Here is a 27,910-nt window from a genome sequence, read left to right as displayed (position 1 = left end):
TGGCAAGTAAGTCAACTGAATGAGTATATAAGTCAATTACATAATCTATGTGACATGAAATGATTGATTTTGTGACACTACGGTTACGAACTCATTGATTTCGTGACCGATGTGTCACGAACCTGTTGATTCCGTGACATATTGGTCACAGAGTGGTTGAGTCCATGATCGGTGTGTCATAAAATCAACGAGTTTGTTACCGATGTGTCACAAAATTAATCACTTCGTGACCAAAATCCACTATTCGTCCATCTTAATCTTCACATCCACGAACAAAAATTTATTATTATATACCCAATTTGAAGCAAAGAAAATGCTAAAAAATACCCAATCAACTTATCATCCCCAAAAGTTTTGTTTTTCTTTATCAATATATTCATAGTCATGAGTTCGAGACATGTTCATCGTCAAATTCTTAAAGCTTGGAAGAATAATAACATGTTAAAAACACTAACAAACAGAGATACATACAGAATCACAATCTTCCATTAGTATTGATTGGTCAACGAAAATCCCATAGCTTTTATCAGCTTCAATGAGGAAAAAAAATGCCTAGTTATGTGGTAAAAATGAATTCTTTCTCTATATATACCAAAGAGGATATATTATTTGTTCTACGCTCATAGCAGCATAAATTAAAAAACAAAACAACTTAGAACAAGGAATCAAGGGATGAAACTCAGAATTCAAGTTTTCGGATTTAACTCAAACCATGAAATCAAACACAAAACAAACCAAGACAACTCAATCACCATCGGATTAAATAATCCAGCTTCGGTTTAGAAAAGCCAAGCCCTAATTTTCACGTTCCTAAGATCGAGCATAAGGAATATGAAGCAAGAAACAGAAATGTGATACTACCTTTTTGGCAATCGGGGTTGGCGTTGTCTCCTCAACCGACTTTCCTTTGTCTTTGTTTCTCTATTTGGGCGCGACCATGAACGTGTCGTCATCCGAGTCCGCCACTAGAGTATCGGGCTTCTTTCTTTGTCTCTACTCGAGAAGACAAATGGGCCCTGCTTCCTTTCTCTTGAGAGACGACTGGGCTTTTGGGTCATTTTTCAAAGCCGACCTAGGGCCTCATCAGACAACCTTTGGCGCAGAAGCTTCGGCGTTGCTCGATTTGGATTTCGACTCCCTCGTCATAGTAATGCTTTGTTTTAGGGTTTTTTTTTCTATTTTTTTTTCGAATAGACTCGGAATCGCAAAGTTGAGAGAAAGAGAGTGATGGATTTTAGCGACTGAGGGAGTGACAGAGGGATTTGGATTTCTGGTTTTTTTTGTTGCCGAGAGAGAGAGAGAGAAAGAGAGAGAGAGAGAGAGAGAGAAAAGACGGAGTGCGTGGAAAGTTTTGAAAAAGAATGTGGCGGAAAGAAAAATAGTGTTTTATTTTTTGTTTTTGTTCAAATTATATTTGGGAGTATAATTGTCTTTGCTCAATAGACTGAAAAACTAATCGTGTCAAATTTAAGATTTTGGATTATATCTGATAAGTGACATATGGTATTAGTGTCAATATTCCATCAAATTAATGTAAATAAGCAAAACTGAAGGAGATTCATTCACAGCCAAAATTAATTGCTGAAATGGCAAAGATGCCCTTTAAACCTATTGACTTTGGCTGTTTTCATTGAAGTTTGGTGGGAGGTATTGCTGTAATTTACTAATCAACGGAAAACCATATGGCCTATCCACTCCAAACAAAGTCCGCGTCAGCGAGAAAATGACAGATATAATACAAGCGAAACTGTGGGAAACAAAGCAGCCAACAAAGCAAAGAAAATCACGAATCACGCCACCCAAACAACGTTCTAATTCTAAATGCATTGTTTCCTCATATTTGTCCAAACCCACAGCTTCTTTGTTTATGCTTAATCTCATCACTACGATTCAAGTTCGGAGAAAGAAACAAGGTACGATTTTATTCTCTCTGTTTCTCAATCTTTTATTTCTCAGTTTGATTCATTTACTCAATAATGCCAAATGAGTCTGCTTTTTTTTTTTTTTTTTTTTTTTTTTTTTTTTTTTTTTAAATTATCTGTGGGCAGACATGGTAGAGTAATTTGCATTCCAAATCTTGAATGGGTTATAACAGAACAATATCAGAATAGTCAATTTCCACTTTTCATTCTTTTAATTTCCCTTTTTTTTTTCTTGCCTTTAGTGCTTTAAATCTCCCTGCAAGTAACGATGGCGTTTTATATAGATTAATGTTTACGGAGTTTTCTTCTTCCTTTTTCTTAATCTTATAAGCTGGTGCGACTTTAATGCATTCTTGAATTTGTTTAATGTTTATGAATTGTGAAATCCAGGGTTCAGTAATTAATTAAGGTACATTGGCTTTTAAAATCCCCAAATTAAACATATCTATGTTTTTTTTCTTCTGGTTAAACTTAAAGAATGGCGATTTGGGTCCCTAATATCAGTTTGGGTGCTCTGTTGAATCTAGAAGAGCTTGATGCCTAATACCATGGGTGTGTTTGGAAATCAATGAGTTCAAGATAATTGTGAAACTGTAATCAATTTTGTATTTGCTTTATCTCGTAATTTATTCTCTTTACTTAATCACGTGTTGTCCCCAACACTGTCGCTTTTGTCTTCTCTTTTTATGTATAAAAGCTTCTGAAGTGACGATAAATAATATGACAAGAACAAAGTCTTTTGGTGCTTTGGATTCCAGCTTTCACTTATTTGTTTTGAGAACAAATAAAGCTGATAGGAAATCTGAGAATACTTTTGAGTTGTCTCATATTGAATGAAAAATGCTTCGGAGCTCCTAATTAGTAGGATATGATAAGAATATTGGGTTCAAGAAATCAAAGATTTGACCTAACTATAAGCTTATTATGCTTAATTGTCTTCGTTAATTGTATTGGGGAAGAATTCTTTTTTCTGATAAAAAGGAAAGTAAAAGTAAGATTAGATATGAGTTGACATGCTTCTTTTGAGACCTTGAATTCTTTGACAACAAATCATGCTTAATCTCTTATGTTTTTTTTCGAATAAATTTGGATTTAACAAATTCGCCTAAAAACTCTTATGGTATAATGTAGGTTCAGTTCAATATCTTGCTACGTGGATGAGTTGAAGAATTCATCTGAATTATACTTGAAGACAAGGCCATAAAAAAGCAGGTACGTAATGGCTAACAATCCCAGAAACTTACCTTTCCAATTGAATCTTATTTCTAAAAAAAATTATGTGCTTTAGAAAAAGAAAAAAAAAAAAAAACCTTTGATGATGGAGATACCACTTTCATCTTTCTTTTCTCTTTACTGACGTGTTTATAAGTGGAGAGTCAACTTTATGTCATGAATTCTAAACCAAAGGTCTTTTAATGGTTTTTTGACCTTTGAGAAGCACTAGTAAAACCAGTATTGTGTGGGAGAGTATAGTTTGTGTTCTTCACTTTGTCTCATATTGTCTCGTAAATTTTATTTCATATTCTCTGACCCAGAGAAATTAATATTCTCCACAAATTATCCTCTGTCTTTAGATCTAACGCAATAAATTATCGCTGATCCTTTTGTCCTATGCTTATCTCAATCCCAGAGTTATCTATATAGTCAGACCGTATCTCGTGGATTTTATTATTGGATTCGCCGAATCGAGCAGAAAGATATCTCGGAAAGGTGATCTCAAAAGGAAGATAGTTTTCTTCTTACAGTGTCACTACAAACAACAGCGCAGAAGGGAATGAATTGGTGGCCATGGACCTAATGGTGACTAATTCCGAAAACACTCCCTCGAGCGGAAAGCAATCCTCAGACGGTACCAAATCAACCAAGAAACCGGTCAACAATGAGTCCAAACCGCCTGCTTTTGTGAATTACGGTCAGTTCATAGACACAACCATTATCTAGTCTCTTTCTTGAGCTGCGAAATCCTCCGAAAAGTCTTTAAGAAGTACTATTTCATGTTTTCTTTTGTTTTGTTTATGTATCCACAAAAACAACAAGGTCGTGCTCATCCACAAAGATCATGCAAAAAATTATGTATAAAAAATATGCCTGAAGTCATGACTCTAAATTATTTATCACGCAGCCGCGTTTTTATGGCACGAGAACAGAGAAAAATGGGTCGGCGAACGGTCTCAGAGAACCAAGAGAACAGAGAAGGATCAAATCATAAGGTATGCACGTCTTTGCCGAGTCATTTCTTACTCTTGATTATTGTCATTTATACATGCTAATGTTACTATGTTCAGTATCATCCTCATCATAAGAACATTATGCGAAAAAACTAAATAATTTTTTATTTTTTATTTTCTTGCAGCTGGTCAACTTCGTATGAAGATCTTCTGTCAACTAACGACCCCTTTTCGGAGCCAATCCCTTTGCCTGTAAGCTTCTCAAACACATTAGCGCTATCGCTTTCAGTGTAGCCATGAATTTTACTTGTTGTGTTTTACTTTTTTACAGGAAATGGTGGACTTCTTGGTTGATATTTGGCATGACGAAGGCCTTTTCGATTCATTTTAAAGTGACACAAACTGATTCGGAGCTTAAGAAAGAAATCATGAAAGCATTAGACTTATAATAATTTCCTAGCTTATCTGATTATTCTTTGGAAAAGAGCCGCCATTATCTGCTCCAAAACTTAATTGCTGACTCATCAAAATGTCAAAAAGTAGCTTTGGCTATTGTAAATTATTCAGAACATGACATTAAGCCTTTCAGTGTCAAATTTTACTCAAATGAGTTCTAGACATTTCATATATTTTTGTTTCTTCTTCTTTAAATTTGCTTCGTTATTAAATTGGTGGAATTGCCAAAAGTAGGACTAAATTAAGGCAAAATTCCATTTTCCTATTTTTTTCAAAAATTTACCAAACTAGGACCGGTCAAACAAAAGTCAAATGAGAGATACACAAAAATCTACCTATTATACCATCATACTAATTACCAACCTACAATCTTCCCCAATAAAATCTCTTATTTTTTCTCTTTCTTTCTATTTTCCCGCTCATCCCATCGAAAAAACGAATTTTTTTTTATTAGTCCTAGTTTGGTAAATTTTTGAAAAAAATAGGAAAATGGAATTTTGCCTTAATTTAGTCCTAGTTAAGGAAATGTCCCTCTTGAGGTAAATTTTTCCGTTAATATTGATTTTTAAACTGTTTATATTATTTTAAATATTTTATATTTTACTTTTTAATTTTATATTAACGCATAACTATTAAACTTATCAAAATTTGAAACAACTATAAACACGAAAAATACATTCAGAAATTATATGACCACTACTAAAATTTCATTATTTAATTTAATCAGATTTATAAAATTAAAAAAATATATATCAGTTTTTGAGATTTCTCGACATTTTTCGATGAATTTTGATAAATTTCAATAAAATTCCAATGAGTTGCAAGGACTTTCGATAGTGTAATTCAATAATTATTATCATGCGTTGAAAACATGCTAAAAATTATTATGAAGAAAAATATTGACTTTAAGTGTATTTAAAATGAGATTTCTAATGTACTAAGTCAGTTAAAACTTATCAATTTCAACTTGTCACACGTTTGAGATTTTTTTGAAAAATAATCATTACGCATACGTGTCATTAATTTTGGTAGATTGAAATCTCAATTTTATCATTATTTTTTTAACGATTTTAATTTGAAAATGCGTTTGAGATTTTTTTTTTTTTTTTCCTTCTTTCTGTTACGTGGATATTTTCCCTTTTTTAATTTTTTTCTCATTCAAATAATTTGTTACGTGATTGCTTTTCCTTTTTTATAGGTTTGAGTTTGTAATTTCGTTTTTTTTTCCTTCAAATAATTTGTTAGGCGACTTATTTTCCATTTTTATAGGTATTTAGTTACCCTTTTTTTATAAGTATTCAGTTACCATTTTAGTTAGCGTATTTAAATTGATTTTGAATGGCTGAGTCAATATGTTTTATATTTGTTTCCAAATATATAGCAATCTCTTAATGACACATTCATTTATCTTGATTTGATAATTTTTTCAATTTACATATGAGTGGTTGATAAATTTTCAGTTAATAATCGATAATAATTATCAATATTTTTTTTGGGTTTTTTCGTTTCTGATTTTTTATTCAAAATCTACAGTAAATAATCGGTAATAATCGTTTATGTTGTTTTTCTTTTAAGTAATATTCGGTAATAATCATTAATAATCGTTTATGGTGTTTTTCTTTTTAAGTAATAATCGTTAATAATTTTGTGTGTCCTCAGGTTTTTAATTTTGCAATTTTTATTTGCTTTAAATTTGCACTATGTAGTTTTTTTTTATTGTTTCTTTCCGAGAGTAGATTTAAAAAAATTTAATTAATAGTTGCTTAAATTAAGGAATTAGTTACAAGATTATTTCTTTCCTTTTTTATTCTTAATTATATCACTTATATATGGTGGAAGTTGTTTAGGGGTGAGGAAGTCTTTTATCTAGTGGTAATAAATTCGCCAGGCTAATAAACATAAATGACCTAAACGGTGGCTAAAATGCAATTTTAAGTTTAAAAATGACTAAAAATCTACTCTGCCCATTTAAAATTTGGTTTTTTATTAAAAGAAAATAGTTTGAAAGAGATTATTTGGAATTTAAAAGTGAATAAGAGACTATAGGGCATCTCCAATGCAACACCCTTATCCTTATTCTTATAATTTTTTAAATATTACATATTAGTCCTTAATATTTACTATTATTGTATTTTCATATATAATATTAAAACATACACTACATAGAATCATTATGTAATTAAACATAAATTAAACACACCTAATAATAATTAAATAAAAGTTACAATTTAATAAAAATAAATAAAAAAAGTACACAAAATAGGCATGCCATATTCATAGATCGTAATTAGCAACCGCTTCAAAATTAATGTGATGTGATTTTTTTTTAATTTGAGTGTACTCAAATTTAGTTGTACTCTTCAAGATAATTTATGTGTTTTCTTTATTCATACACTAGCAATAATATCAATTAAAATATTATACGGGATTTAATTAAAATATTTTATATTTTTATGTGACAAAATGTAAATATTTTGCTATTTTTTGTTAAATGTGGTAGTTTTTAACAAGTTTTATAAGTAATGGGTCTAATATATAATTTATCATAAATTTTTGAGGATCCAAATAGTGCACCCTCAAATATGAGGGTGCACTATTAGGATCCTCAAAAATTTAAGAATTTGAGGTTTGAGGGTTGGGTTGGAGCGGTATGAGAACACCTCAAATTTGATGATTTGATGATAATGGCTCATGGTTAGAGATGGCCTAAACAACGAGAGTGAAACGAAAGTTAGTGAGAGCAATATCGGAATTTCAGTGTACACTAGGATACGAAGAGATGGGGGTTATAAACTCCCATACTTCGCTCTATCTTTTAAACTTATTAGGGCCTCAGCCCGAGAAATTTCCCCATTTGAGCCTCGGCCCGGGAAACTTCTCCTTAATACCTCTCGAGGCGATACGACTTTCTTGCTTACCTTTACACACTGATATGACATGTACATAAAAACTTTCAAACATATACTCATACAATATATAACTAAAAAAAACATGTACTCAAATCTACTTTAACTTAACACTGCATAGTTGACCAAACATAAATCCAGCTACTATAATCAATCACACAATCAAATAAAGAAAACCTACTCAACATATAAAGCTTTAAACAAACTATAACATGAATTATAAATCAACATATTTAATTTTTGAACTAAACTGTGTTGTAATGAGATTATTCTCACCTGGATATCGGAGGTTACGATCGTAGATCGTCGAATGAATTGGACACTCAAAACGACTCGGAACCTAATTGGGATAAAATGCTACTGGGGATCAGCTAAAGAAAGGATTCAAGACATACTTTAGGTTTTGGAAATTTTCCGATCGAGATTCGACGTGAAATTACGAAAATACTCTTGGCTATAAGGGTTTCGGGGAAAAACTAAAACTTTGTAAAAACTTCTGTAAAATTCCAGTAACTATAAAAAGTGATTTTGAGAACTTTTATTGAAGGCATCACGGCCAAAAACATCTTTTAACTATTTCTTAAAAAAATAAAACAAGTAAAACATCTTACTTTAAAAACTTTTGAAAAACTAGTCTGCGGACCGATCGTAAAATAATCAGAAAATGTTAAGTATAGGATGAAAATATTTTTCGATTACTTTTTTAGAAAGAAGACATGTAAAACTAGCGTTTCAAAAAAGAATCAACGTAAAATAATAATTTTTGAATCCACAGTAAACGTTTTAAGTCTGAAAATCGGAAATATGTCAGACCAGCAAATCAGGTCTGCACACTGATTTGAAAATAATCGAAAAATATTATGTATTTCATAAAAATATTTTTCGAGATAGAAGACATTCAAATCCAACTTTTTCAAAAAGAATCAATTTAAAATAACGATTTTTGAAACCATAGTAAGCGTTTTAAGAAACGATTTTTATTGAATCCGAACCTGATAGAAGAAATACATATTTTTTTTAATGATTGAGTTGTCTATCTAGGGTTACGAATTTTCAGAGAAAAGAAGAACGAAAGAGAGGGGGCTGAGAGAAAGCATTAAAAAAAAAAGATTGGATGTTATATATATAGTTTGATTAAACACTAAAAGCTCAAACCCTAAAATCCCAAACATATTAATTATTACTTATATTTATATATAGACATAATATATGTACTACGTTATTTAGATTACTTATTATATTTATATAAGTAATATCACTACTAGAAAAATGCTATTTAGTGGTACTTGAAAGGTGGCGTTTTGCTGAAAGACTACCAGCTATTTTATATTTTCAGTGGCAATTATTTTCAAACTGCCACCAAAACATTAACCTACCAAAAAAAGGCATTCATAAATCAAGCGCTCCTAAATCATTGAAAAAGATGGCACTCATAACCGCCACCAAAATTATTTATATATATATTATTGATATTAGAATTAAATATTATGTTTTACTTTGTGTTTGTTATTTCCATATATACGTGGTAATGGTATATGTGATCGTATAATATATATGAATTTATCTTCATAAATAGCAGATTCAAGCAGTTATGTATTTTTCTCCTTCAAATAAGCTAGAGTTAGTTAATGACGTGAGTAGATATAGGGATGATTAAAAAGAAAAAAAAAAGTCCCACGTTTAAAAAATTCCACGCACTAAAATTTCCCCAATTGTCAAACCTCTCTCTAATCTTTCCCTCTTTATTTTCGTTTTCCCACCTTTTTCTCCTCAGATAATCACCCGAGGAAAAGTAAAATACTGGAATACAATAGTTTCTCGGAAGTTTATGAAGCTCATCTTTTTTCCTCTGCAACTCCAATCCCGCAGGTCTCTCTCTCTCCACTAAAGTTTTCACAATTCTCAAACTTCTCTGTTGAATTATTCCCTCTTTATTTTCGTTTTCCCACATTTTTCATCAGGTAGTTAGACAAGGAAAATTAATATATTGGAATAATAGTTACAGCAATCAGATTTCAACGCTAATTGTTTGTAAAGAATACACGATTGACATTTGTAATGTTTTAGAACTTGATAGAATGGTGATTCTAGATTATATCTAGGTGTGGGTAATAATATTCTATTATCATGGATTTACGATTCAATAACGCTGTCATCGGATACGCCGGAGGCGGAGAAGCCGGTCGATGACTTCTCCGCCTCGCCGGTCCTTGCGGTCGATGAGTTCGACAACTTCTCCGCCTCACCGGTCCTTGCGGTCGGCGGACTTCTCTGCCTCGCCGGTCCTTGCGGTCGATGAGTTCGACGACTTCTCCGCCTCGCCGGTCCTTGCGGTCGGCGAGTTCGACAACTTCTCCGCCTCGCCGGTCCTTGCGGTCGGCGAGTTCGACGACTTCTCTGCCTCGCCGGTCCTTGCGGTCGGCGAGTTCGACGACTTCTCCGCCTCGCCGGTCCTTGCGGTCGACGAGTTCGACGACTTCTCTGCCTCGCCGGTCCTTGCGGTCGATGAGTTCGACGACTGCTCCGCCTCGCCGGTCCTTGCGATCGACGAGTTCGACGACTTCTCTGCCTCGCCGGACCTTGCAGTCGACGACTTCTCCGCCGCCACAATTCATAGCTTGTAGATGGATTATTATTGTGATATGCAAAGTCTTGCTTTATTGTGATCATTTTATATATACTGTACATATATTATAACATTTTTGTCATTATGTTTGTAGATGGATTCTGATCAAGAAGAACCGCCAAATCCTAACCAAGATAATAGAAAGGACAAGTCTAATAGAAGAGTAAGTATCCGTGGATCCATATTAGACTATTTACTACTTGGATCCTATCCGTGGATGCGTTCCTACAGAGCTTGAAGATTTGCTTAACAAGTATATTTACTACTTGTTTGATCATTGATATGTGGCTAGGGTTAATTTTTAATAAATACTGGAATTGACATAAACCTAACCGTAGAAGTTATTAGGATTTTGTTTTATAGCGTGTACTGAGAGTTGAAGCTGTCATGCAGGTATCAATTGATACGGAGACAATATTGCAAATTAGTACACTATGTAGAAATTGATTGAAATGAATGAGTGAATTTACACAACCATGAAAAGATATCAATGCATAGATAGATATTTAGCAATATTTATTACAAGTTATTTAATATTAAATTATGATATAGGGCTTTTGGAATGTTCAACAATGTTCTTCAAAGAAAATCCAGCACCGAAAAGCTATCGTGGAAACGCGTTGTTGTAAGTTCTTTTAAGTATTTTTATTTAAAATTATTTAATTATTTATTAAATATGCTATGTTATATATTAATTAATAGGTAAAATTTTCTACTTTTCTTTATAGTGTCCCCGTCAACCTACGAATGTGGAATGCAGATATTATATTTTGTCTTACATGCGAGCACTTGTTTATTCTTCAACAAGAGCTATTGATTTGATGGAAAATGCGGTAAGAAACAATTATACTACATTGACAATGTGTTTCACGTTTAAAACACAAGTGTTAACGGATATTTTTCTCTTTTTGCAGTTCAATCAGAAAATCACTTACATGCAAAAAGAGATCGATGAACTCCGAAGTGAATGGGCGGATACTCTAACTCCGTTTCTCTAAGGACTTTGAAAATCATTTTTTCATTAGTGTGTTATTAGTATTTGAAAACTTGTTCATAACAAAAATTCTCTTTGTAATACATTTATTTTGTTGGTTGTAGTATAAATTATCTACTTGTTTTCTTTAATTTTAGTGCAAATAAAATATTTAAATATTAAATTCGAAATTTACGATTTTGTAATAAAAATGATATATTATTTTTTTAATAAAAAATATATATTTATAAATTTGTATATAAATAAATAATTACAAATACATGACGGTTAAAATAATAGTGCCACTAAAAAAAATTAGTAGACAACTATATATTTTTGGAAGCACTTCTTTTAGTGGCGGTTCTTTTTATTTAATGGCATTTAAATAATGACAGCCATCTAATTTTTGACCGCCACTAAAGAGTAAATAATTTTTAGTAGCACTCACATAGGTAGCACTTTTTAAATGCCATTTTTTGTGTTTAGTAGCATTAAAAAACTGCAACCAAAAGCTATTTGTCTAGTAGTGTATATTTATTACGTAACATAATATTATATTACATAATATGATATTATACTATATAACGTACTATGTATACATATATATATATATATATATATATATATATATATTACTTATATACGTACATACATTAACTTTACTTTATAATCATAATATATATATATATATATATATATTTATATGATAATATATGTTAAGTATTCATATTTATACATACATGATTTATTTATAATATATATAACTTATATATATTATATCCAAATTTTGTAATCTAAAGAGCATATTAAAATTCAAAAACACTCTAAACCACGCATAAAAAAAATTAAACTTCAAAAACTACCACCTAAATAAATCATTCACTACTACTTTATTAAAAAAAATAACTAACGTCTCTCGAACACCAAAATTTTAGCTTTTTAATTAAGCTTACAATTTGGGATTTCACAATCTCCCATACTTATTAGAATTTTCGTCCCGAAAATTAACAAGAAAGTTGAGAAGAACAGTAAAAACTCTTAATTGGAAATAAGAAGTCTCTTTAAAAAAAATCATCGAAATCTTTAATCTCCAAGATGATGAAATCGATCCTTAGCTCTGATCACTAATTATTATCGGTACTTTTTTAAGCAGTACTATGATAATAATAAAGCATTACCGAACGGTAAGGCCGTGCATAAAACTTTTCTAGATATTTCTAGACTATAGCTTAATTTTTTTTTTCCAACTTTAACAAAAAAATGAGTGAGTAGCACCAGAGTCAAACAATACACAGGCGTCATAATGGACTAAGTAATCTGACCTATTACTACATTCGAGGTGTTGGCTAGGGCATCGACATTAGTGTAGGCGTAGATGCGACCGTGAGGTGGCGGTCGTGTCTGAGTTGACGGTGGTGCTTCTAGTCGGCCTTGGAAAATCTGTGGCCCTTCAATTTCAGATTGAATGAAGTTAAGTCGCCCATTCTGATTGTTCTGCTCAAAGTTATTGTTCGGACAATCTTTAAGGAAGTGTCCTTGCTGACCGCACTTGTAACACATTGTACTGCTCATCTTACATTTCTCGTGGGTGCATCCTCCCTCATATGTAGCACTTCGGAAATGACTTATTTTCCATATTGACTTTGTAATTTGCATTACCACTATTTTTAGGATGGCTAATCTTTTTCCAGTTTTCATTCTCGAGATATTGTGCCTTGTCGACTTGGTTTTTTAAAGGAGGCTGGTCGGACTTCTTAATGTTACCTATGTCTCTACTTTGAGTCTTCTCTTCCTTACGTGCCTTGATGTTCTGGTCTCGCTCTTCCTTCACTTGAACCAAATGGTATTCACCACGCATTGCACGTTCGAGACAGTCTGTAACAGTGGATGGTGGGTGACTTTCGCTATCAATAGCTAGAGCCAGTTCCGGTGGGACATTCCCATCATCCTTCGAACTCTTTCTGACTCGATTGGAACCAGGTGAGGGCACAATCTTGCCAGCTGGTTGAACTTTCTCACAGCTTCAGTCACAGTCATCGTGCCTTGCTTTAACTCCGTAAACTCCTTGTGTTGAGTGTTCATCGCGCGCATGTTGAAATACTTACTGTTGAACTCCTCGTTGAAGTCCCAAGACATAGCGCGTATGTCTCTTCTAGTTGCTACTGTCTCCCACCAGTATCGTGCATCCTTCTTCAGAACAAATGACGCGCATATGACCTTCTCAATTTCCGAGATATTCTTGAAGTTGAAGATCTTCTTCATCTCTGAAATCCACTCATCAGCCACTAAAAGATCAGTCGATCCTTCAAAATCTGGAGCTCTCATCCTCCTGAACCTTTCGAAAATATCATCAGCCAAAACAACTTGACCCATCTGAGGTACGCCTTGAGGAGGTGCTGGTGGTGCTTGTTGATCATCTCCCACATTTCCATTCACTTGGGGGATGTGGTTCCTCAGCTCTTGTATCTCCGCTTCTTCAGCTTCGATATGTTGCAGCAATGCAGTAACGAGCACAACAAGATCTGGTTTGGCCGCTGGCTGAGGTCCGAGGGCTGGACCGTTGGGATTCTCTGTTGCTCCCTGTTGTGCTGGAAACGGAGTGGCATGATGAGCATATCTTGCACTAGAACATCAGCAGCAACTCTGCCTCTTCCTCTACCTCGGCCTCGTGGCCTACCTCTACCGCGTCCACGAGCAGCTGGAACGTTTTCCATCTAAATGGAAAAATTATGACTAAGATATGAAAAATAAAAAAAATTAAAATAATAACTTACTTAAGTAGGGGGAAGCCGTGCGATCGATAGTGAAGGAGGTCGTAGGTTCGTTGCTCTGATACCAACTGTGACGACCCGACCTTTCGGACCGTCTTATTTATCTTACTTTTTAAACTTTAGAAATTTCTTTAGAAAAATAGGAGGAATTTTTTTTAAACACATCGCATAAAGGCGAACCAAAATTTTAAAGATCTTAAAAAAGAAACAAAAGCATTTAAGAAAAATATGAAGATTGCATATCAAACATTTCATGAGAAGTATTTAACCAAAATTAAAAATACGAATTTGAAACAAAACATAACAGCAAACATACTAAAACATAATCCATAATCTAAATCTCAACAAAAATATAAAACACTTTGAAACTTCGAAGTAAATGAAAATAAAAACCTTTAAAAATTATTTCTTAAAAACTCGTAGCTGAAGACTTATTTCTTAATAACGAAAACAAAACTTTAAGCTTTATTTCTTAATAACTCATAGCGGAAGACTTAATTCGTGAATGAAAACCATGACCCAACCCTCTCGCTATCGACACCGCTAGTCCGTCCAGCTCAGTTCTTTGCAAGTTGTTTACCTACAACACAGACGCATATATTTTTTCGAAGAGATGAGCTTACGCTCAGCGAGAATAATATAAAGCTCACAAAAAGAATTCGAGTAATGCAATGCATGAACCGGTTATTAATATTTTAAAACTAATTGGTGTCATGATCTTTCCTTTCTTGATTCTATCAACTTTTAGTTCAGGGTGCCCCTAGGGTAGTCGTACCAATTTCAGTGTACACTTTAGATACGAAGAGATGAGGGTTATAAAATCCCACACTTCGCTCTATCTTTTAAACTTATTAGGGCCTCGGCCTGAGAAATTTCCCCATTTGAGCCTCGACCCGGGAAACTTCTCCTTAATACCTCTCGAGGCGATACGACTCCTTTGCTTACCTTTATCTTTTCACTTTAAAACTACGTTACATACTGATATGACATGTACACAAAAACTTTCAAACATATGCTCATACAATACATGACTAAAAAAACAAACATGTACATTCTCAAATCTACTTTAACTTAACACTACATAGTTGACCAAACATAAATCCAACTACTATAATCAATCACACAATCAAATAAAGAAAACCTACTCAACATATAAAGCTTTAAACAAACTATAACATGAATTATAAATCAACATATTTAATTTTTGAACTAATCTGTGTTGTAGTGAGATTATTCTCACCTGGATATCGGAGGTTACGATCGTAGATCGTCGAAGGAATTGGACACTCAAAACGACTCGGAACCTAATTGGGATAAAATACTACTGGGGATCAGCTAAAGAAAGGATTCAAGACATACTTTAGGTTCTGGAAATTTTCCGAACGAGATTCGACGTGAAATTACGAAAATACCCTTGGCTATTAGGTGTTCGAGGAAAAACTAAAACTCTGTAAAAACTTATGTAAAAATTCCAGTAACTATAAAACGTGATTTTGAGAATTTTTTGTGAAGGCATCACGGAAAAAAACATCCTTTAACTATTTCTTAAAAATAAAACAATTATAACATCTTACTTTAAAAACTTTTGAAAAACTGGTCTGCTGACCGATCGTAAAATAATAAAAAAATGTTAAGTATAGCATGAAAATATTTTTCGATTACTTTTTTAGAAAGAAGCCATGTAAAACTAGCGTTTCCAAAAAGAATCAACGTAAAATAATAATTTTTTTTCCACAGTAAACGTTTTAAGTCTGAAAATCGGAAATATGTCAGACCAGCAAATCAGGTCTGCACACTGATTTGAAAATAATTGGAAAATATTCTTTATTTCATAAAAATATTTTTCGAGATAGAAAATATTCAAATCTAACTTTTCCAAAAAGAATCGATGCAAAATAACTAATTTTGAAACAATAGTAAGCGTTATAAGAAACGATTTTTATTGAATCCGAACCAGATAGAAGAAATACATACCTTTTTTTTTTGTTTAATGATTGAGATGTCTATGTAGGGTTACGAATTTTCAGAGAAAAGAAGAACATAAGAGAGGGGGCTGAGAAAAAGCGTTAAAAACAAAGATTGGATGTTATATATATGATTTGATTAAACCCTAAAAGTCCAAAACCTAAAATCCCAAACATTAAACAATATGTGATACATGAACTAATGGCTTGTATTTTTAATTTATTATTATAAAATATTTAATGGAGGGTATCGTAGATATTTGATCATCATTTATTTTTTAATGATTATTTGAAAAATTAATAAAATGTTGACTATTCAGTAAAACTTAAATTTGCTATTGAATAATTAATTATAGAGCCCTAAAAAAATAATGTACACATTCAATCCACAATTTTTTTTTGAAGCTAAAAGAAAAGTAGAAAAAAAAATTAAAGAACTAATAATATGTGATACATGAACTAAGTTTCTTTTGCAAACCCTAGTGCAAAGTTTGTCGCCACCCCCTTGGGACCCGGCGTCGGCTTCATGACTCCGAGTGAAACCTTTCTCCGGCGACTTTATCTCCTGTCTAAGCACGACGAAAGAGAGGTATTCCCTCTCCTCCACAAAGTCTGGCGATTTTCCCTCCGGAGTCCTTGCATGCGTAGATCTAAGACATGTAAAAGCTCAGCGCCGGAGTTTCAAATCTGAGATATGAGAGCTCTTTATTCTCTAATCCAATTATGGCGAGAGATTCTCAGATCCAGTGGCTTCGAATCCGATGTGGTGTATCGTCTGGACGACGACTCTTCTCTTCTCGCGGTACTGCGGTTTGGCTCCTCGTGTTCCAGTGGCCTTGACCTCCGTTTGTTGAGGTGTGGTTCTTGCCGAAAGGAATTACCGAAGTGGCGGGCTCTGCTCTCCTCTCCGGCCGGGGAGTGTTCGGAGTAGATGCGATGAGGCTTCAAAGGGTTCGTGGATAGGCCTCAGGTCGACCGGGTCTTGGGGATGGGAAAGAAGAAGTGGTCGGATCCATGGTTTGCTCTACTTTTTGTTTTGTGTGTTATTTAGTTTTGCTTTCTGGTTTATGCTAGTTAGTCCTGTTTAGTTATCTTAGGTTTGTGTAGTTTGGTTTTGGTGTGGTAGTTCACCATTTTTATTTCAGGACATTACGTGTTTGAACGAGGGTCCGACTTCTGTTACGGTTATTCGTATGGCCGTAGCTAATCCGAAGTTCCGTTAAAAAAAAAAAAAAAAAATACTGTAATTGCTTCATCAATCACCACGTTGACAAAGTAACTTGTTCAAAGAAGGCAAAAAAAAAAAAAAAAAACAGAATAGTTTGGACCCACATTTAAAGCCTGACTGCACACTTTCCATCTTATTTTTAAATTAAACAATATAAAAATAAAGAAGTTAATCATTAAAAAAAATTACTAGCCTGACTTGCTTGGCAGCAGTGCCACAAACTCTGAAGACGAAATGCACAGTTGGCGCGTTTGAAAACTGCACAGCATGAACTGAGACAAAAACGTGTCTTGTTTTAGCTCAGTTCATAGGTAATTGATACAAGTAGAGTGATTGTCGGCAATGGCAAATTTACAAGCTTGACTTGGACTTGAGCTTATGATTTATTATATTGCATGTGATCAGTCCCATCAAGCTCTGTAAAATTAAAAATTAGATATGCTCTTTTTTTTTTTTTTTTTTTTTTTTTTCTATAAATGAGACCACATCGTGCACCTCTATTTTGCATTCATTTTTTTCAAGCAACAAAATCGGGTAAGATCTTTAATCCGATATACATTTTCAGTTTTAGAATATACTTCTTCTTTTCTTTGTCCACTAAACAAACGTCCGATTTTACTTCAAATTAATATTAATATTTTGAACCATTCTATTTATCATTTTAGTTTAAGGAGTACAAATGTGGAAGATCAAGTACGGAAAGGGTGAGGAAGATCCATATTTGTTCAGCACAAACAACTTTTTGGGAAGACAGACATTTGAGTTCGATCCGAATGCCGGAACTGCAGAAGAACGAGCCGAGGTTGAAGAGGCTCGACAAAACTTTTACAAGAACCGACACAAAGTCAAACCATGCAGCGACCTCATATGGCGGCTTCAGGTACATAAGAGCATCTCCAACTCAGTCAATTAAAATACAAAATATATTTAAACTAAAATGTAATAAATAAAAAGTTGTTCTAATTATTAATTATTAATATTATTTCAGGAATATGTTTTTTTTTATTATTATTAAAGATAGGTTTTTGTTTTAGAAACTTTGATTTTGATATAAACACATTTTAAAGTGAAAGACACTTTTTTTTTTGGAGTTTGTGGTTGAAGATACTCTAATAACTTTGGCAACAAGTTAAAAATCAGCTTATTAAAAAACGAATAAATTATTTGAATTAGCTACACTTAATATAAATTATAATCAAATTCAAGTATTAAGAATATAGCTCAATTCAATTTCTAACTTTCTCATATTATGATGCATGCGGTTGCCTTCAATTGAATTTTTTTTAATGCTAGAAATTAACATAAAAGATCGGGCCATATGTATAATTTTCCCGTCGTTGAAAAAGAAGCTTAAAAGACAAATAAAAAACTAATAAATTAATAAAAAATCATTGAAAACTTTGGCTGTATGGCTAAATATTTATAACCTTATCTATTTTTCTAATCTAATAATTTCAAACGAATAGTTTATATTTTTTTTTCTAAGATAATAATATATAATCTAAAATTACTTATAATATAAAAAAAATCATTCTTTTACCTTATAACAAAGTAGTAATTGATAAGCGAATGTTTTATCAAATTAGACAATTAGGCTAACAATCCAATAGCACACTCTCATTTTTAAAAAATTGTCAAAATTGTATTTTATTAAGAAAATAATCCATTAGGCCGAAATAAATTAAATTAGCTGTTTTAATTGATTTAATATACTTCGATTTGGTGAGTTATTTTCGTAATGAAATAAAACTTTGGCTAGAATCTATAAAAAAAACTAAGAAATCGACTATTGACAACAAATTTTTCTTTGAAAATATTGCAATTTTTTAGCTAATGATCGAACATATAGAGCTTCAAAGAACATCTCCATAATTGTGTTTATATAAAGTACGGTCGCTTCCAAAACAATTATATAGACTTTGATGTATTAAATTTATGGGTCCATGAAGAAAATAGCCAATTTAAACATTTGACGTTACTAAATAGACAACGTTTGATAAATCTTAAGTAAATAGCTACTTTCGGATGTAAATCTGAGATAAATAGCCACTTTCATATACGAAACGTTGGATATTTATTTAAGATTTACCAAACGTTGATTATTTAGCAATGAAAAACGTTTGAATTTGCTATTTTCCTAATTTTATGTAAATTTAATTACTTCATCTCGACATTGCTATGTGGATAAATTAAATTTTAGCTCTCATTAGAAAACTTTGAAGCAAATGATTAAACTAAATACTTCCTCGCGGATCGATTTCTGTTGTTGGGATATCAAATATCGGGATTATAGTAATCCTACTATCATTAGAGAAATAATTAAGTAGAAAAAGGGCTAACTCCATTAAAGTATAGGCTTTGAAATGTTCTTAAGATATAGTATTGTTAATTCATTAATGAAATTTTTTTTGCATGAAAGAAATAAGTCTTAATTCGTGTCAAAATAATCATCTCGTCGAGGAGAATTTCACGTTTCCAAATTTATTAACAAGACGATCATAAGTTTGTGTATTTTTTATATAGTGAAGAAATATACAACATATTTATATGAAAACCTGTGGACGTAGAGTATAATGTGATAATTTACTGAAAGTAAAAAAAGCTACGAAAAAGAATAATAATTCAAAAACTATCCTAGAGGTTATAATTAGAGGAGATATAGCCACATAATTAAGAAGTTTTTTGGACTCAAATTTATCTTTTCTTGCTTTTAACGGTTGAATGTTTTAGCATTAACTTTGTGATCAAATTCTTTCTACTGTAGGACTCGGTAACATGAACCTAATTATAAATTTTATCAGCAAAACATATTCTTTCTATATGGAAAATGTTCTAACACGAATGTTCTAACCCGTTAAAATAAAGACAAACATTCTATCAGCAAAACAAATACAACCATTCGTTCAATTAAATTCAAGCCGTGCATCATAAACTTTGAAGGTTTTATTTTCACGAAATGCACAAATTTATGGGCATTATATATGTTAGCTCTAATCCTTTTATAGGCTTATTTTATGGATTTTGAAAGATTGGCCAAATTATTTTTTTACCAACACCCTATAAAATCTAAAAAATTAGAACTCGTGGTCTTTTTTACCTAATATTTAAGGATGAATCATGAATCTTACACGTTTTCATAAACTGCAGATGCTAAGAGAGAAAAATTACAAACAAAAAATTCAAGTTGTAAAATTGGAAGAGGAAGAAAAGTGCACATACGAAAAAGCAGATATAGCAATGAGAAGATCAATAAGTTTTTGGTCGGCCTTGCAATCACCCCATGGCCATTGGTCTGCTCAAAGTTCTGGTCCTTTGTTCTACACTCCAATGATGGTACATAATTTGAACCCTACTATGAACTTAAGATCAAACAACTTAGTATTAAGTGTTGGAATATTAGAGAGGATTTGAATAATAAAGAGTATTTATTATCAAATGGGCTGGTGATTTTAGGCAAAGATTTGAGTGGAGTCCACTCAATGGAATTTGATCATTCTTCGTATTATTATTCCTTGCGGAATGAGGTATAATATCGATTATAAGTTTGCCAAAATCGGAGCTATAATGAATGAGAATTTGATGCTCAAAGTATGCATAAAAATCACACTTATTGTGTATAAATGAAGTGAAAATCTAGAGTCCCACATTGCTTGGGAATGAACATATTGGTATAGTTTATATACCTTAGAGTAGAAAAAGGTTTGGGTTCCCAAGGGTTACCCAATTTGATAGAGGGCTTGGGGCACAAGCAATCTTAAGACCACCACACACGCGCGCTGCGTCCGTCCGTCTAGTCGGTCATGCCAAGCCGGGCTTGGGCTTGTTTGTGGTGATCCTTATCTTTTTAGTGCAAATTTTACTTCTTGAAGTTTTTAATTCCTCAAATAGCTTTTGTGTTATTATGAGAATTAATTTCTTATTGTGCATTAGTTGTGGCATGTCAATGAAAACGTAATCAGACCTTAAATGGTTTACATTTAGATTTGCTGAACGGTTTGTAACAGCTCTACATTAGTGGGTTTGAAACAACTTTGCATTAGTGTGTGTTAATGCATTTAAAGGCCATAATACCTCGTCGGTTTTGAATGGTTCTTATGTGTAACCGCTCAGACCCTAAGGCTATAAAACAAGGGATTTGCTCTCATTCAAAACACATATTCTCTCTTCTTCTTCCTTTCTCTCCGAAATTGTTTGTCTTCTCTTGTAGTCCGGTGGTTGGTTCTGTTACAAGTTTAGTTCGTCGGATAAGTTATGTTGGTGCAAAGCTCTTCTCATTCCGCCGTTGTATATATCCAGAGAGATAAATTGCTGATCGATTCCGGCACCCGTGGGAGGGCAATATTACTTTAAGAAAACCGTCGAACGGTCCTCGGCTTTTGTTTTTTTGTCTTGTTTTCCCTTCATCTTTTCTGTTTATAATATTGTTGTTATTGTCTTTTATTTATTTTATTTTTTTTTACTATCAAGTTTGTCTTTTTATTCCTGAAAAATAAATATTATTTAAGTAATATTTCTAACATTAAGTCAACTTGTCACTCATCAGGTGTTTTGTATGTACATATGTGGTACATTAGATATGGTTTTCAACCGTCATCATAAGAAAGGAATGTTGTGGTACATGTATTGCCATCAAAATGATGATGGAGGATGGGGGTTACACATTGAGGGCCCGAGTATGATGATGTGCACAGTTCTCAACTACATTTCAATGCGCATTCTCGGGGAAGGCCCCGACGGAGGCCTTGATAATGCGTGCGCAAGAGCTCGCAAATGGATTCACCAAAACGGTGGCGCAACTTTCTCTGCTTCTTGGGGAAAGATTTTGATGGCAATACTCGGAGTGTATGAATGGGATGGATGCAATCCTATGCCACCTGAATTTTGGTTTTACCCTTCCATCGTTCCACTTCATCCATGTAAGGATATAGTCTTGCTATACTTGAAACAATTTTTCACGTTTGGGGTTTGGAACTTTTGTTCTTTTTTATAACAAAATTGCTTCTTAGATCCTCCTCTCCTGCATGTGCACTATGAAAATCACCTTATGGATCTAGTTTTTGAACTTTCCATCAGAATTATTCAAGAATGTTTGTTGAACTTAAAATGTAATCTGAGATTTCTTGATGCAGCAAAGATGTTTTGCTATTGCCGGTTGACATACATGCCAATGTCTTACCTTTATGGAAGAAAGTTTGTGGGACCAATCACACCTTTAGTTGAGCAGTTGAGAGAAGAAATACATGTTGAGCCTTATAAAGAGATCAAATGGAGCAAAGTGCGTCATTTATGTGCAAAAACTGACAACTATTATCCCCATGGTATATTGCAAAGGCTTCTTTGGGATTCTGTATATTATCTTGCAGAGCCTTTGGTCAACATGTGGCCATTTAGCAAGTTTAGAGAAATGGCTGTTGAGAGAGCGATAAACCACATTCATTACGAGGATGAACATAGTCGTTATATCACCATCGGTGTTGTCCCAAAACCGTTTATGATGCTCGCTTGTTGGGCTGACAATCCTAATGGAGAAGCTTTTAAGAAACATATTTCTAGAGTGAATGAGTACATATGGGTAGCAGAAGATGGAATCACCATGCATGTATGTAAATTTTTTTATTATTCTATTTTGTTACATATTTATTTAACAAAAACTTAGGTAATTAGCCAACTAAAATGTTTGAAATTGCTATATAGTCAACGTTCCATAAATCGTAGGTAAATAACCATGATGCCACATTTTTTGTTTGCCATCTCATTGAAATAAAATGGTGGGATATTAACGTGTATATACACGTGTAAAAACATGGACGTCTTTATATACCTAAAATTTACGAAATGTTGTCTATATAGCAACTTTAAATATGGCTATATACTTAATGAATCCTTTATTTAATCATCCACGTTAACGTTACTTCAATAATTGCAGTCTTTTGGAAGTCAATCATGGGATTGCAGTCTTTCAGCTCAAGCTCTACTTGCTGCAAATATTGATGAAGAAATTGCCCAAATTCTAAGAGAAGCACATAAATTTCTCAAAGGTTCTCAAGTAAGAGAGAATCCTAAAAATTACAAGGACCATTTTCGTCATATTAGCAAAGGAGCTTGGACATTTTCTGATCGAGACCATGGATGGCAACTATCTGATTGTACTGCCGAAGCTCTAAAGGTGACATTTGGAGTTATTATAAACACATCGTAATGCTAGTCATAATTACTAATAAAAACTACTGTACTTATTTTGCAGTGTTGTTTATTGTTACAAATGTTGCCATCTGAACTTGTTGGCGAAGCAATGGAAGTAGAACAAATGTACGATTCTGTTAATGTTTTGTTATCACTGCAGGCAGTGGCGGAGCCAGGATTTCAATTAAGGGGGGGCACATTTGAGAAATATTTTTGAGGAGGGGCATTATTGAAAAAAACCTTACAAATTTGGGTCAAAAACATAATTATTAGTAAAATTTAGGGGTAAAATTATAAAAAAATATAAAAATTTGGGTCTAAAAAATAATTTTCAAAAATTGAGGGGGGGCACTGGCCCACCCTGGCCCCCACCTGGCTCCGCCTTTGACTGCAGGTGAGAAAATAGGACCAATTTATACATATTTTGTACCACTGATTGTCTTCATGACTTTATATTAATAGTGTCTTACGATATAATGGTTACATAAAATAATAAATAAATAAAAAAACAGGCTCCAAATGGTGGTGTATCACCTTGGGAAGAAACTGGAGCTCCAAAATGGCTAGAGGTACGTAACCTCCTTCGAAAAAAAAAATGATTAGTATTCTTATAAAAAGATCACACATGTGGTGATATATGTACTTATTTTGGGCTTTCCTCAGTGGCTAAATCCCGTTGAGTTTCTAGAAGACCTCGTGATTGAACATGAGTAAGTAATTGAGGAACATTTTTCTATATATATGCAAGACAATATAATTATACTAACTAATTCATAGCTAGTACAACTAAAGAGTATGTATACACACTCAGGTACACGGAATGCACATCGTCATGCATCCAAGCTTTGAGTTTGTTTCGAAAGCTTTATCCAAACCATAGAAGAAATGATGTTGACGATTTCATAATAAAAGGTGCAAATTATATTGAAGACAATCAAATGTCCGATGGATCTTGGTATGGTCAGTGGGGGGTTTGCTTTTTTTATGGCACGTGGTTTGCAATTCTTGGCTTAGAGGCTGCCGGGAGGTCGTATTACGATTGCACGGCTATCCGTAAAGGGGTCGATTTTCTACTTGAGACTCAGAGAGACGATGGTGGTTGGGCTGAGAGTTACACCTCTTGTACCAATAAAATATATACTCCTTTTGAAGGCGACCATTCAAATTTGGTGCAAACTGCTCTAGCCTTAATGGCTTTGATTCATAGTAAACAGGTTAGTAATTTTTTACAATTGTTTGCAATATTTAAGGTTGAGTTAGCTTGTTATGAACTATTATTAATTGTTTTGTTTTCTTTAATTTGTGTCAACCTTTTGCTAAAAGTATGAGAGAGACCCTACTCCAATCCACCGGGGGGCTCGAGTGCTAATCAATTCTCAATTGGAAAATGGAGATTTTCCTCAGCAGGTAATTATTAGCTGTTGGAAACTATATGCGATATGATAAGCATTTTATTTATTATTACTCCAAACCCTATAGCCAAGGCCTAGTTTAATTATATGGTTTGAAATATAGTTACACTGAACGGCTTAAACTCGGTTTAAATAAATGATTGTGTGTGAGTGAACTTTAGTGTTTGGAATATTGTAATAATAACCACAATAATGTATGTTATATTTAAATACAATTTAAATATTTAATATTATTATTTTATAATATAAAACTAATTATTATTTTAGGTTTATAAGTATGTCAATTTTATTTTAGTGTTATTTATTCATTAGTGATACAAAGATATAATCATCCCCGCTAATAATATTACTTATTGTATTTTAGATTAAATTATTATATTCATGCATTTTAACATTAATTTTTAATTATAATACTTGATAGATAAAATATTCATTTTATATAATGATAAATATCATGATTATCGTTTTTTATATGTATTCATAGTCATAGAAATTAATTATATTCTAATTAATATAAATCATAATCCAACTTGTTCAAAATTATGTAAAATATACTATAATCCACCGTAAAATTTAAGTTTTGACATCATCATTTTATTTTTACAATTTATATATATATATATATATATATATATATATATATCCTTCCGCTCTTGTATATCTAAAAAAAATGTTTATTTTAATGTATACGAAGTATAGTATTCCTTTGTTTTTTTCTTACTTCTCCTTATGAGATTACAAGACGATTTTTGAGATGACTATAGCAAAAGAGCTTTGATTAATAAAAAAGAAAATTAGGAAAATAACCAATTTAAATGTTTGATATTGTTAAATAGTCAATGTTTTATAAATGTTAGGTAAATAATCACTTTCAGATGTAATTCTTAAATAAATAATCAACGTTTTGGTATATGAAAGTTGCTATTTACCTCATATTTACGTCTGAAAATGGTTATTTACCCGAGATTTATCAAATATTGGCTATTTAGGAATATCAAACGTTTAAATTGTTCAATTTTCCTAATGGACCCTTGATTAATAGCCAAGATATTGAGTTTACCCTAATAATAATAATAATTAAACTCAAACCTACATTCCTCAGCGTGATTCTACAAAGTGCGAGCCCAATGGGTGTTTACCCTATATTACCATCGTATATGGAGTTATTTTAAGAAAATTACGTTATATATGAAACTTTTGTTCGAATTATAGCACAGAGACATGTTAATGTTTACTCATTTTTTTCTCGCACATTTAAATGCAGGAAATTATGGGTGTATTCTTTAGAAACTGCATGTTGCACTATGCCGCTTATAGGAATATATTTCCCATTTGGGCACTTGCCGAGTATCGTAATATGGTTTTATTGCCTTCAACAAATACCTGGTAAGTGTAATCAATCATATAAAGATATTTCTGATTCATACGAGAGACATTATGATATGCAAAAGCTTCCTTGAAGAAGTGGTTTATGGACATAAATGTGGAGTTGGTTATTATATGCTTGTTAAATATTTATTATATTGACCATGCAATGCAAACGATGTTGAATATGTATAATGTATTGATTACTAAAAATTTCACACTTGCACATCGGTTAAAAATCGTTGTGTAATCCCACGGTACAACGTGGCTTGCACGGCGGTTAAAAGTTGGCGTGCTAGCTTTCCACGAAAGCCTTTTTTAAAATCTTGAAGCTCTGTCGCGATAAAGGAAATTGATTTTCGGCCCGATTCACGATTCCAAACGATCCACTCACGTGTTGACACGTGGCAACAAACTGCCACGTGTCAACACGTGAGTGGATCGTTTGGAATCGTGAATCGGGCCGTATAGCATTGCTCCGCGATAAATGATAATTGCGGCGAAGTTCGTGAATAAGTACGACAATCTTTGTTGGCCATCGTGCCAGAGATATAGAAAAAGTCGTTTTTTTTTTGAGTCACTAATGTCTTTACAAAATTATTGTTATTTGTTCATAATTAACCGTACCCCAAAACACAAACTTTTGTTATATGATATGTTGGTTATCTGTGGCATTGACAAAATAATATTGTTAAGTTGTTTGAGCGAGACTGCAAAAAAATATTCAAGATCCGGATTATTTGTGTTATTTGTCCTCTGGAAACTCCTTAGTTTTCAGAGGAGAATATATAGGAAATATACTATCGGATATTTCGTTTTCGATTTGGTGTGATTCGCGAGAGATTGTGGATCAACCTAATAAAACTATTTTGAGTCAAATTAGGTCATTCACTCTTGTTAAGTAAATTCACATCGCCTTAAACTTTTAGCTAGTCCCTAGGTCTTAGAGATCTTCATCAACAACTAGCTATTGGTGCTTAAAATTCTTTGATCACTACCTTGATCTGAATTTGTAAGTGCATTTGCTTGCATTGCCATGCTTGATATTTTTAGTAAGGTGAGACCTCAAATTGAGGTTATAATGATATTTTTTATTATATTGAAATATTTTTTAAATTTATTTTGTTTATTAAATGAAGTAATATGTGAATAAATATTAATTAATATTTGAATAAATATTATTTCATTTTGTAATACATATACGACCTCCAAAATTGTCGACACCAAAAATAGTAGATCTTGAATATCTGAGCTCAGCGGCTTCTCCAAATCGGCAGATTTTGCCGCCAAATCTGCTCTTTGTCTTCGGCGACGAGGGTTAGGTTGATCGAGCCTTGAATAAAAGGGGGTGGCTGATGCATGTCGTTCCGTGATCAAAAATAAATTCCTTAATTGAATACCAAGTATAGCAACAAATAAGGGTCGAACCCACAATGACCTAGATTAATTAAATGACTAACTAATTTCAAGAAAAATAACTATAATACAAAAAATCGGGGGGTTTTTGGAAATTATAAATTTAACAAAGAAAACCAAATGACAAAAAGACACGGTTAAGGTTTCATTCGCTCACTACAACAAATACGACAATTACCGACGATTTTTTTCGTCGCTAATAACCCCATAATCGTCGCTAACGATGAGAAGGATGGCACCGCATGACTGTAGCGCCACGCTCAATCAACCTCCCAGCGTTGACTTTTTCAAAATATTTCAATTTTGCTTCGTTTTGACTCCCGTTTGTTTGTTTTATCGGAAAATGACTCTACATAGTTAAGACAAGCTCCTTTGCTCCTTTGTACTTGTAAACATAAAAAAACACACGTAAAGCTATCAAAAACACTTGAAGATTCGCTAGTTTTAAGTCAGAAAATAATTTTACGCATGATAAACACACCTATCATATACTCATTTAACAAATAATATATCAATGATA

General features: G+C 32.8%; 2 protein-coding genes and 1 long non-coding RNA gene across 5 annotated transcripts; all 3 read left to right on the top strand.

Annotated features, from left to right (window-relative positions):
- The first annotated feature begins 1,704 nt into the window (after positions 1-1,704).
- On the top strand, positions 1,705-4,708 carry LOC149405053 (uncharacterized). Of its 3 annotated transcripts, none has more exons than XM_089602139.1 (6): positions 1,705-1,913; positions 3,054-3,134; positions 3,668-3,834; positions 4,045-4,132; positions 4,276-4,342; positions 4,422-4,708. In XM_089602139.1, exons 3-6 carry the CDS (start codon positions 3,711-3,713, stop codon positions 4,479-4,481), a joined length of 339 nt encoding a protein of 112 aa, XP_089458265.1. In that variant the 5' UTR covers positions 1,705-1,913; positions 3,054-3,134; positions 3,668-3,710; the 3' UTR covers positions 4,482-4,708. The 3 variants fall into 3 exon arrangements, with proteins under 3 accessions (XP_089458265.1, XP_089458256.1, XP_089458249.1); XM_089602130.1 differs by having other exon boundaries at positions 1,706-1,913; positions 3,060-3,134; positions 3,553-3,834; XM_089602123.1 differs by having other exon boundaries at positions 1,706-1,913; positions 3,553-3,834.
- A 12,783-nt stretch (positions 4,709-17,491) lies between these two features.
- Positions 17,492-20,257, top strand: LOC149405052 (uncharacterized). The gene is made up of 3 exons (XR_016295464.1): positions 17,492-17,548; positions 17,680-17,894; positions 20,162-20,257. It is a non-coding gene; the product is annotated as an uncharacterized LOC149405052 (long non-coding RNA).
- Positions 20,258-21,431: 1,174 nt separating this feature from the next.
- LOC149405051 (lupeol synthase-like) lies at positions 21,432-25,999 on the top strand. The gene is made up of 9 exons (XM_089607756.1): positions 21,432-21,930; positions 22,144-22,613; positions 22,941-23,180; positions 23,259-23,357; positions 23,710-23,766; positions 23,861-23,907; positions 24,009-24,411; positions 24,521-24,604; positions 25,874-25,999. The coding sequence occupies exons 1-9, from the start codon at positions 21,567-21,569 to the stop codon at positions 25,997-25,999; spliced, it is 1,890 nt and encodes a 629-aa protein (XP_089463882.1). The 5' UTR covers positions 21,432-21,566.
- The last annotated feature ends 1,911 nt before the right edge of the window (positions 26,000-27,910 follow it).

Source organism: Urtica dioica, chromosome 2 (assembly GCF_054948205.1).
Source record: "Urtica dioica subsp. dioica isolate 48M chromosome 2, U.dioica_male_clone48M_v1_H2, whole genome shotgun sequence".
NCBI lineage: Eukaryota > Viridiplantae > Streptophyta > Magnoliopsida > Rosales > Urticaceae > Urtica > Urtica dioica.
The sequence above is the reverse complement of the archived record's forward strand: the minus strand, read 5'-3'. Positions and strand labels throughout refer to the sequence as shown.

Excerpts from the sequence above, each read along its gene's own strand:
- LOC149405053 (XM_089602139.1), top strand. The coding sequence starts at position 3,711 with ATGGACCTAATGGTGACTAATTCCGAAAACACTCCCTCGAGCGGAAAG. Across the intron at positions 3,835-4,044 it reads GCCTGCTTTTGTGAATTACG|CCGCGTTTTTATGGCACGAG; the intron begins GTCAGTTCATAG and ends TTTATCACGCAG. Across the intron at positions 4,133-4,275 it reads GAGAAGGATCAAATCATAAG|CTGGTCAACTTCGTATGAAG; the intron begins GTATGCACGTCT and ends ATTTTCTTGCAG.
- LOC149405051 (XM_089607756.1), top strand. The coding sequence starts at position 21,567 with ATGTACATATGTGGTACATTAGATATGGTTTTCAACCGTCATCATAAG. Across the intron at positions 22,614-22,940 it reads AAGATGGAATCACCATGCAT|TCTTTTGGAAGTCAATCATG; the intron begins GTATGTAAATTT and ends CAATAATTGCAG. Across the intron at positions 23,908-24,008 it reads GACCTCGTGATTGAACATGA|GTACACGGAATGCACATCGT; the intron begins GTAAGTAATTGA and ends ATACACACTCAG.